We start from the raw sequence: 11,561 nt of genomic DNA on the forward strand, positions 1-11,561 counted from the left end.
GGTGTCTTAGGGGTTTGGGAATAGGAAAAAGAAGGGTCAGAAATATATGGTAAGCAGAATGAAGCAGTAAGACAAGAGGCTTTCTAGACTTACCCTAATTGGTGTCTAAGGACCCAAGAGTACTAAGAATGGACAAGACGATACTTGAGAGCATTGGGCAGAGCCATACACTTCTTCCAGGCTTCCTTAAGGGTTTCTTTGCTGATCTTGGTGGCGGGGCTGCTGTACTATGAATGAGATGATGGGTAAGCAGGACGCCCACTGGGAAACAGCAGAGGTCAGGGGCAGCTCTATAGTACCTGACTATGGACTATCAAAAAACAGTTTTGAGGCCAGGAAGGTGGCTCAGTGATAGAGTGCTTGCCTTGCATGCACGAGGCCCTAGGTTTGATTCCTCAGCACCACATAAGCAGAAAAAAGCAGGAAGTGCGCTGTGGTTCAAGTGGTAGAGTGCTAGCCTTGAGCTGAAGAACTGAGGGATAGTACCCAAGCCCAGAGTTCAGGCCCCACAACCTACTCCCCCCCCAAAAAAAACCAACTCCTGGGTGTCAGAGATTACTTGGCTGGTGAGCTACCCTGGGGTAGCCTCAGTAGTATACCCCTCCCTATTTAGCCAAGAGTCAGCCTCGTAACTATGCAAATGTTCCTAAGGGAAAGCAGACCTATTTGGCCTTTGGCCTGCCCGGCCAGCCTGGTTGCTTTCATGGACTGCTTTGAGAAGCAGGTGTGCATGCCTATCCTCCCTTTTCTCTTTCTCCCTAATCCCTTTATAACTACACTTGTCCAGGAATCTGGGCCGCACGAGGCGGAGATGAATAATTAATGTCAGGCGCTTCAGACACCAAATATTTGAACAGCTGCCTGGTATTTTTGCTGGCAAGGACCTGGCGGCCAAAATCAGAATGCTGGCTGGGGGTCCCACTCCATGGCTCTGATTGGTCTGACCAGCCTGTTCTCTTTGACTGACTTATCAGACTGGACAGTGGGACATCAGGAGACCCAGGTCTGGTAGGGGTGACCTCTTAGGGACCTGAGTTTGCCTGCCTGCTCTTCATGGAGCTGGAAGACAAGTGCATAATCATGGTGTCTTCTCAGGACTTAGCATTGTGTTAAAACATAGACTTCCTAAAGTAGCATGTAGTGACCAAAAGCAACAGTTTACACAGAAAGAAGAGATTGCAATGTCAGAGTCTGAGGCACTCAAGTATTTGCTTTTATATATCCAAAGCCCAAGTTTTTATCTGGGCCTTATTTGGCCCTAAGGTAGCAGAAGGAGCAAACTTGGTCTACTATTTTTGCTCCCTGGCCCTTCTCATACCCTGCTTCCCACAGGCTCTGGCTTCGTCATGTGCAGCGGCAAAGAGAACCCAGACAGTGATGCTGACTTGGATGTGGATGGGGATGACACACTGGAGTATGGGAAGCCACAGTATCCTTGGGCGCTGTGGGACAAGGTGGGGCTGGTGGGGTAGGCCAATGAGAACAAGAAGTAGATAGCACCTCTGGCACTGACCCCCGGGCCAGTCTCAGCTTTGACCAAGGGAGGATTCAGCCCTTGTGGCTATACTATACAAAACCTAGGATCCATTGTCCTTGACCACCATGTCAGATACACGGAGGCTGATGTCATCCCCTGTACAGGCGAGGAACCTGGTGAAGCCAAGGAGAGAGAGGCACTCCGGGGTGCAGTCTTAAAGCAAGTGTGGGCACAGGCATGGGTGGATGGGATTGGAGGGATAAGTAAGCCCAGATGTGGGTCTCAATCCAGTAACCACCATCCGGGCTATCCTGTCTGACTTTGGCCCTCACATGTTCTTTCTCCTTCTGTAGTGGTGGGCCTCCCAGCACCCGCATCACTCCGGAGTTCTCCAAGTGGGCCAGTGACGGTAAGTCCAACCTAAGTCCGAAGTGGGGGAGACGGGGCATCCCTGGATGATAGTGACTGGCTCAAACCCAAGCCCTCACCTGTGTACCCCATCTGTCCCCACAGAGATGCCATCCACCAGCAATGGGGAAAGCAGCAAGCAGGAGGCTATGCAGAAGACCTGTAAGAACAGCGACATTGAGAAGTGAGTGTGGCAGGGGGCACTTTACTAGCAGGAAGGCCTGTTGCCAGGCCTTCTGGCCTTCAGAGTGCAGCTCAGTCCTGTTGCCCTGGGCACACAGCCGTCAGTGGAACCCAGCTGGTGCTAAACATACTCTGTGAATTGATCACTGGGCCACAGCCCTGGGAGCCTTGGTGGAGGGAGGAGCAGTCAGTCTGCCTGCCTGCCTGCCTGCCTGCCTGCTTGCCTGCCTGCCTGCCTGCCTGCCTGCCTGCCTGCCTGCCTGCCTGCCTGCCTGCCTGCCTGCCTGCCTGCCTGCCTGCCCGCTGAGGCGGCCTCTGCCCGGGGAATGTGATGTATGGCTGCCCGGCCCAGCCGGCGCACTTGATTCATCTCCAGTTTCTGTTTCTTAATCGGGAGCTAAATTGGTTTCATTTTTCTTGTCCCGGGTGGCATTCGCAGTGGGTTTTAGGCAGGAGCATTGGGTCTTATTACTTCTGCAAGGAATTTTTGGCTAAGGTTCTGTGGCAGAGTAAGAGGGGACCCATTAGTATTTTATCCAGGATTGGGGAGCCCCTAGCCTGCACCTATAGGAGTTACAGGGTTTGCTACCAGCTAGACATCCTACTGCTTTTTCAGAAGTGCAGACAAGGCCAGTTCTGGTCCTAAGAAGAGGCACTGTCCGTCTAGGCTGCCTGGAGCCGTTTCCATTGGCCTTTGCTTAGCTCCCTGTACCTACCCACTCCCTCCAGCTGGAGGCTAGGGTGCCTGGGGGCAAAAGGCAGCCTCTTCATTCTAGGACCAGTGTTCCATCTTGCCTCCTGCCAGGAGAGTGGATTGCAGGCCAGTGCAGGGCTGGGTCGGTGGCCCAGGGTCACCTCCCATTTGTTTCCCTCCATTTTGTGTTGTCATAAATTCATTCCAGCCCGTTGTGGTTGATCAGTTTATCTCGGCCGGGGCCGCGAGTGCTGCTGGCATGATGTATGGGCCGAGGCGCAGGGCCCGGCTGCCCATGAATCACCGCAGCTGCTCCGTGTCAGCGCCAGAGCGGGCCGTACGAGTTCGGTGCAACCAGCTTGGGAGGGGGGGGGGGGAGATGACGTATGGATGTTTATTTAATAATTCTCTCCTACTCCAGCTGAGAGGGGCGGGCGGGGCTGTAAGGGGCGCCCACCCTCGTCTGGAGGGGCTGCTCATAAATCAGAAAGACAAGATCATTAATCAGGGATGGCGCCCGAGAGGGAGGTGGGGGCCAGATCCAGTGACCATCCATGTAGGTACTACCCTCCTAAAGCTGGGAAAAGTCACCATTCTGTCCCACCTGTGTGAGCACTGGCTCCAGTGAGTGGTGCTATCTGGGATAAGTTGAGGACTGACTGACTCCTGCACACAGAGATCTCTGTTTAGTCTGGATCTGCCAAGATTGGGAGCCTTCAGTCCCCAGGACTTCTATCTTCTTCGTCCATGGAATATGGGTTTCTGCCCTAAGTTCATTTCAAATCCCAGGGAAGGGGAAGGCAGGATGATGGGATTTCCTGGCCACCCTGTGCCATGGAGAGTTTCAGAAGTAGCTCACAAATAAGCTGGGTCCAGAGGCTGGAAGATTGGGCATTTCACCAAGGCCAGAGTTCGTACGTGATGAACATTTCAGAATAGGTGGGCTAAGGAACTGTGCCTTAGCCCCTCGTGCAACCTTGGAATTCCTGGAAATGGAGCAGGCTTTCATTTCCCCCTCACAACATGGTCTTTAGAGGATAAAAGCATAGATCCCCATCCTTGTTGAGTATTTACCAACATTCCAGATGGGAATGGTACATATGGACTGAGCAAAATGCCAGCGAAGGGGCCAGATGTAGGCGCTTGTGAGGAAGAGGAGGATCAAGAGGCTTCCCAGAGCTAGAAGACTGGGAACTCCAGGGAATCTCAGTACTATAGGGAATTAGAAACAGAGTCCTTCTCAGCATCCCTAAAGAAACAATGCAAAGAGAATTATAGACCCATAGGGTGGTAGATCTAGAGTACTTCCAAGGGTGTAGCCATTGGGGCATCACATACGTTGCTTCTGACCGCCTAAAAGAAAAAGCCAGAGAGAGGTTTGTTGTGGCACATTAAATGTTACTACTACAACTAGGTGTGGTACACGCTTATAATCCCAGCACTCCGGAAATTTAGGAAAAATATTTCAGTTCATATAGAGTAGTTCAAGACCAACCTGGACTACATATACATAGTAAGACCCTGTCTCAAATTTTTTTAAATAAGAAACAGATGTTACCACGGCCCTTCTCTTATTCCTCTTGACTACTTTGCATCCAGTGACAACCTTTCTGACCTGATTGTGTCCTTTAAGCTGACAGAAAGCACTATTGCCCTAATTACTATCTGTGCCATGTGGCCTCCAGACCCAATACAACCGACTCTGTGCTTCCTTATTTGTTTTTTGTTTTGTTTTGTTTTGTTTTTGGGTGTCTGGTCGTGAGGCCTGAACTCTGGGCCTGGGCGCTATCCCTCAGCTCTTCAGCTCAAGCTACCACTTGAACCACAGTGCCACTTCCGGCTTTTTTTCTTTTTGCTTATGTGGTGCTGGGGAATCGAACCCAGGGCCTCAGGCATGCAAGGCAAGCGCTCTACCACTGAGCCACCTTCCCAGCCCTGTGCTTCCTTATTGAATATATCTTCAAACCTTAGCTATTCTGTCACACCCTTCTTCCAACACCTTGACTACTTCCCTTGAGATTAACTTCAAAAAATTTAGAGTGTAGCATTTAAAGCATGTCAGGCAAGTCTTTCTCTCTTTAGCACCATCTGCCTAACTGGGCTTCTTGGGCTTTTGGCCTTTGTTTCTACTGTTCCTTGGCCTGAAGATCCAGCTCACAGCTGGTATGGAGTGGTGGTTAGTTATCAGTTGATCACAGAATAGATCTGCCATATTGAAATCCCATCTTCCCAAATCTGGGAACATTAGGCAGGCTACTTAATTTTTCTGTGTTTTAGTTTTCTTCATATCTAAAGTGGAAACATTAGGATCTTCTCACAAGTCTGTATGGTATGAATGAGATATTATTAATAGCCAGGTAATTGTGGCCTATAATCCTAGCCACTTGGGAGACTGAGATTGGAAGAATTGTGATTTCAAGCCAGCACTAGCAGAAAAGTCTACAAGACTCCATCTCAAGGGAAGAAGCTGAATGTGGTGGTATGTACCTGTCATCCTAGCTATGACAGGAAGCCTAGATTAGGTGGATCTCAATCCATGTGTAAACTGGACAGGAAACAAGATCCATTCTCAGAAATAACCAGTGTAGCTGGGTGCCAGTGGCTCATACCTGTAATCCTAGCTATTCAAGAGGCTGAGAGGATCAAGGTTCAGAGCCAGCCCAATAGAAAAATCCTTGAGATATCCATCTTCAAAATAGCCAGTAAAGAGCAGGACTGGAGCCATGGCTCAAGTGGCAGAGTACCAGCTGACCAAGCTAGCCAAGTGAGCACGAGGCCTGGGTTCAAACCCCAGTGCTGTCCAAAAAAAGAAAGAAAATTACCAAACCTTCAGTATAATCCCTGGCATTTAATAAGTTCTTAATAAGTTCCTGTCATTTTAATTGTTGTATATCATTCCCCAAGTCCCATCCCAGTGTTAACATTTCTGTCCTTCTATGAGGATCCTTGCTGTTCATTTGTTTTAGGAGAGGGATCATTGGAATTAGCCCAGCTAGTCCCTATTCAGGCACTGCTGCCAATCTTGTAAAAGTTGTAGGGGCCTGTAATGTGGGACTTGGACAGGCTAAGGATGCCCATGAGGGCATCACAGGCATAGGAAGAAATAATCAGCCTTTGAGGGAAGTTAGCCCCGTGGCAAAGGTACCTAGCATATGAGGGATCCAATCAGTCCCCACATCTTTTACCCTTTCCCTAGAAGTTGGACTGGCTTTCCACTCAGCCAGTGTTTACTCATGCTCATGTGCCCAAAATGGAGCTTCCATCCATAATAAATACTGGACCAATGATCATCTACCCTCAAGCAACTCAGTCTAGCCATTGAGACCCCAACACCTTTGCAGTAGGACTGCTGGGTTGGATAGAGTTCAGAGCCTCCAGTGGTGGTGCTGCCTGGGAGGGTTTCAGGAGGTTTCCTAGAGATGATGGGTGCGATGAGGCTAATGAGAGCATGGGAAGATCTGCAAGGCTGAGGGAGCAGGTAGGGAAGGATGGAGCAGAACAGGGTACTGGCAGGGTTCTGCAGAGGCTGGGCTGGACCCAAAAAGTTTATTAACACTTTTTACTCAGAGAAATCTTGAAGTGTTGGAAGGTGACAAAATTTTGCTTTCAGAATGCAAATTCTAGTTGCTGGAAGAATCGGCTGGAGATGTGGGGATGAAACAGAAGCTATTCGTGTAGCTGAGTGGGGTGATTCATAGAAAAAACTATAACTGGGGCTGGGAAGGTGGCTCAGTGGTAGAGTGCTTGCCTTGCATGCATGAGGCCCTGGGTTTGATTCCTCAGCACCACATAAGTAGAAAAGGCCGGAAGTGGTGCTGTGGCTCAAATGGTAGAGCTCTAGCCTTGAGCTGAAGAGCTGAGGGACAGCGCCCAGGCCCAGAGTTCAGGCCCCACACCGACCAAAAAAAAAGAAAAACTATGAGGACTGAGTTGGTGGTGGGGAAGGTAGAAAGGAGAGAAATGACAGATTTGGGGAGTCAAGGGTTTGTGGAGTACGAGTTGAGAATGATTCTCAGATATGTTTTGGAAATTCATCAGGTGCAGATGGAGGAACAGAGTTCTAGGACGTGGTGTTGCTGTACCTCTTGGGCCCTTGGGGAAGGGGCAGTGGTGATGTCCAGGGGAGGGTTGTATATGCGATTCTGGAATTAGGGAAGTTGAGATTAGGGGTACCACCCTGCTCCCTGCTGTTCCTACTCTACAGAATCACTGAAGATTCAGCTGTAACCACATTTGAGGCCCTGAAGGCTCGAGTCAGGGAGCTTGAACGTCAGCTATCTCGGGGAGACCGATACAAATGCCTCATCTGCATGGTGAGTAGGAGGGAATGGGGGTACTCTTGCTCAGGTCTCAGGGCCCCCTGGGGGTTTAGAGAGGGTCTCTTTGAGGGGTGAGACTTCCTCATGGACCCCTTCTCTGCCCACCTCCTCCCTAGGACTCATACTCGATGCCACTAACGTCGATCCAGTGTTGGCACGTGCACTGCGAGGAGTGCTGGCTGCGGACCCTGGTGAGGCAGCGTGAAGGCTGGGGAGCGGGTGGCTGTTTGGGGCACTGTCCAGATGTCCAGTTATGCCTGTGCTTGTGCCTGCTTAGGGGAGGCCAGGGAGAGCAAGAGTGTAGAATTGCCAGTCAGGATATTTGCCCTCCACATTCACTATGTCTGCTCCCTAATCCCACCACAGATTTATTAAACTCTTCCCTCTCAAGGTTCCTAGCACTCTCCCTTCCCCCTGCTCCTACCGCAGAAGGCCTGCTGCATCCCATGTATTGGTGAGACCCCAGATCAGGAGGAGGCTGGTGGTGGGTAAGCAGGACCAGGGCCTCTGCCCCTCCCCCTCCCATTACTAAGCTCCTTCTGCTCCTGCCCCTGGTCTTCGCTCTGGAGCAGCCATTAAAATGTCGCCCGGAGACAGCAATAAAAGGCCCGGACGTGGGCTCTGTGTCCTGATCAAAGGCCGCGTGTAATCTCGTTAGGGCCGCGGCAGCCACAGCTGGACCCAGCCTTGTTCTCATTACCGGGGCTCCTGCTGCGGGGCTGGCCAGGCGGTTTGATCCTGGCGTCCCCCCAACACAGGAGTGTGCCTGCCTGCTCAGAGGCTGCCCGAGCGTCCCCAGTCTGGCTGATAGAGGACCAAGGTCCCAGTATAGACATGGTACAGACATGGCTGCAGGCCCAGGTGCTCATATGCACAAGCATATGGCACGTTGTGGCTAACCAGGACCTCCCTCTCCACCACCCCCCTCCCCCCGTTGTCCCTGCAGGGTGCCAAGAAGCTCTGTCCACAGTGCAACACGATCACAGCGCCCGGAGACCTGCGGAGGATCTACTTATGAGCTAGCCACCCAAGCAGGCCTTGCCTTGAGCAACCCCACCTGCCCCCAGCCTCTGTGACAGTGAACCTCTCCCCTTGTATATACTTGCACACACTTCCCCCTGTACATACATGCACATAAACACTCGCACACACACACATACACACATATAGGACTCTGGAGCCAGAGGGGAGCAGTCCTGCCTATTGGCTCCCACCTAGCTTGGGAACCATACCCATTCCAGTCTCTGTTTCTAGGGTGGGCAGGGAGGTGGGGATGGGGCATAGTGGGGCAAGGCTCCTGATCCCCAACCCCCAGACTGACAGATAACAGACAGGCAAACACCAGACTGAAGCACATGTAATATAGACCGTGTATGTTTACAATGTTGTGTATAAATGGGACAACTTTGCCCTTCACCCTTCCCCTTTGGTTGTATGATTTTCTTCTTTTTTTAAGGACCCTAGAAGCAGTACCCCTTTCAGGGCTGGTTGGGGGCTCGGCCCATCCAAGTCTTGGGGTACCTGCCTCTCCCTCTCCTGTGGAGTCCCTTCCCTCTCCCATGTGCTCGGTGTTCAGTGGTGTATATTTCTCTCCCAGACATGGGGTATACGCCCCAAGGGACGTGATCCTCTCCTTAGTCTTAGCTCTTGGGGCTCTTTATAAGGAGTTGATGGTGGGGCAGGAAATGGGACCCGAGCTGAGGCAGAGGCTGAGGTTGGTGCTGGCTGAGGGCACCCAGCTGCCCAGCCTTCTGCTGAGAACCATTCCTGGGAGTAGAGCTACATTCCCAGGAGAAAGTATCTCCCTGCCCCTCCCATGGGCCCCATGGTGTGATGCTGTGTCTGTATATTCTATACAAAGGTACTTGTCCTTCCCCTTTGTAAACTACATTTGACATGGATTAAACCAATATAAACAGCTGTTGCCTGTGTGTATGTGGGAGAGAAGAGGCTGATGGGAAGGAGGGTGGACTGAGGCAGTTAAGGGGTTAATTCTGGGCAGCTGTATGAGGAAAGAACTTGGTTATAGGTGTGTGAAGCTATAACAGGGTCGGCCTGCCCAGCCCTAGAGCATTCCAGCAGGGATGGGGGTGGGGACAGGGGACTCTGGGCTCCTGACTATCGATGGGTAGGGGCTCTAGGTTAATTCCTTATCGATGCAGAATCGTCAGCTCATTAATCACAGAAGAGGTCAGAGCTTGGGGTACAGAAGGGATGCAAGCCCTATACCCTAATGTAGGGCAAGAACAGCAACCACCTTGGGCAAACACAAGCCCCAGGTCTCTGTCCCTGTCTAGTCTTCTAGTGTCCAAACAGTCTGGTATAATCAAGATGGACTATCAAGTCAGGGAACTGCCACTAGGCTGCCAACACTGGAGATGAGGCACTTGGTCATCTCCAGAACTCTCTACAGCCAGGGAGGGGTGTGGGGGGGAGGGTGCCTGGTTCTCAAAATTGCAGGTAAATCTCATGCACAACAGTTTTTGTTTTGTTTTTTGTCGGTCATGGGGCCTGGGCGCTGTCCCTCAGCTCTTCAGCTCAAGGCTAGCACTCTACCACTTGAACTACAGCACTACTTCCAGTTTTCTGGTGGTTTATTGGAGATAAAGAGTTTCACAGACTTTTCTGCCTGGGATGGCTTTGAACTGAGATCCTCAGATCTCAGCCTCCTGAGTAGCTAGGATTACAGGCATGAGCCACTGGTGCCCGGCCAGATTTTTTTTTTTTTCAGTACTTGAAGTGGAACCCAAGGCCATGTGTGTGCTACAAGCAAGTGCTTTGCCGCTTCACCTGTACTACAGCTTGTTTTTTTGAGACAGCATCTTGCCCAAGCTATAATTTTTTTTTTACTTTTTTTTTTTTTTTTTTGCCAGTCCTGGAGCTTGAACTCAGGGTGTAGACATTGTCCCTGAACTTTTTTTGCTAATGGCTAGCACTCCACCACTTGAGCCACAGTGCCACTTCCATTTTTTTCTGTTTATGTGGTGCTGAGGAACAGAACCCAGGGCTTCATGCATGCTAGGCAAGCACTCTACCACTAAGCCACATTACCAGCCCCCAGGCTGTTGTTTTTTTGATGTTTGTTTTTTTGTTGGTCACGGGGCTTTTCTTTTTTCTTTTTTTTTTTTTGTCAGTCATGGGGTCTGAACTCTGGGCCTGGGCGCTGTCCCTCAGCTCTTGAACTCAGGGCTAGCACCCTACCACAGGAGCCACAGCACCACTTTTGGCTTTTTCTGCTTATGTGGTTGCTGAGGAATTTAAACCCAAGGCCTCTTGTATACACGGCAAGCACTCTACCACTGAGCCACCTTCCCAGCCCAGTCATGGGGCTTAAACTCAGGACCTGGGTGCTGTCCCTGATCTCTTCAGCTCAAGGCTAGCACTCTATCACTTGGGCCACAGTGCCACTTCCGGTTTTCTGGTGGTTTATTGGAGATGAGAGTCTCACGACTCTCCTGTCCAGGCTGGCTTTGAACCCCAATCCTCAGATCTCAGCCTCCTGAGTAGCTAAGATTATAGGCAAGAGCCACCAGCGCCTAAGCCCCAGGCTGTTCTTAAACCTGATTGTCCTGCCTTCACCTCCTGAGCAACTAGGATTACAGTCCTATCCCACTACACCTGCTAGAAAAATGGACTTCCAGTCTCTCCGATTACTCCAGACTCCTTGACATTCTCAGCCTGGCCCCACCGTCTCATATTCCGAAATCCCATCTTTAGATACCTGTACCTCTTCATGGATCCTAAGGAGGAATATTGCAGAACTGGGTATAGTTGGTAGCTGCTGTTCCAGCAGGAGCATGGAAGACAAGCTATCCTTGGAACCCAGCAAAGGTTCTTCACAGTCCCCATGCTCAGCTTGGTGGTACTAGATATCCTTAACACAGATCCTAGAGCGTGAGCTCACAGGCAATGTATATGGCCTCTGTTGTGAAGTGGAGCAGTCCCAGTGATGCTGATGGCCTAGGAAAGAAGCAAGTGTACAAGAGGGATAAGAGGTTGAGGACACTGCCTTAAACACTCAGCTTTGGGGAAGCTGACTCCTTTTATGTCTCTTCACCCTTTTCTTTCCCTGCCTTGGACTCAGTAGATCCTTGATGGCTGGTTATCCACTCCCTGGGGGCCATATGCTCTCTAATAGGACACATTAACCCAGAGTGAGGGCATTCCACTGAAGCCTGCACTGCTGGGGGTGGTGGGGGAGGAGGGAATCCTTGAGCTGTCTCATGGCATGGGCAGCACTGCCACCTGTTGGCCATGGTTGGGAATGCAGCCATAGCACAAGCTATAGCAGGACTCCTAGAGGGCTGATGCACTGCATATAGAGCTCAGAGAGTAGCAGATCACTCAGAGTATCAGTGGCCAGCTCCCAATCAAATCTTCCTAACCCTTCCCTTTACTGCCTGCCAACCTTCCAAAGCCAGACATTCAATCAAGTATTTGTATGCCAGCATTGTATAACGGTGACTTACAGAATGATAGA

The 11,561-nt window shown here is 50.8% G+C and overlaps 1 protein-coding gene across 3 annotated transcripts in view; it reads left to right on the plus strand.

The window, feature by feature from the left end:
- Rnf220 (ring finger protein 220) overlaps positions 1–8,999 on the plus strand; it is a 228,203-nt gene extending 219,204 nt beyond the window's left edge. For all 3 annotated transcript variants that reach the window (XM_042677087.1, XM_042677092.1, XM_042677097.1), the window contains 7 exons: positions 1,333–1,429; positions 1,610–1,696; positions 1,831–1,886; positions 1,991–2,069; positions 6,967–7,075; positions 7,198–7,272; positions 8,028–8,999. In XM_042677087.1, the coding sequence (XP_042533021.1) occupies positions 1,333–1,429; positions 1,610–1,696; positions 1,831–1,886; positions 1,991–2,069; positions 6,967–7,075; positions 7,198–7,272; positions 8,028–8,099 (575 nt within the window). In that variant the 3' untranslated portion in view covers positions 8,100–8,999. The remainder of the gene's footprint in view (positions 1–1,332; positions 1,430–1,609; positions 1,697–1,830; positions 1,887–1,990; positions 2,070–6,966; positions 7,076–7,197; positions 7,273–8,027) is intronic.
- The last annotated feature ends 2,562 nt before the right edge of the window (positions 9,000–11,561 follow it).

The sequence above is a fragment of the Dipodomys spectabilis genome, unplaced genomic scaffold, assembly GCF_019054845.1.
Source record: "Dipodomys spectabilis isolate Male_0828 unplaced genomic scaffold, ASM1905484v1 ptg000002l, whole genome shotgun sequence".
In the NCBI taxonomy this organism is placed as follows: domain Eukaryota; kingdom Metazoa; phylum Chordata; class Mammalia; order Rodentia; family Heteromyidae; genus Dipodomys; species Dipodomys spectabilis.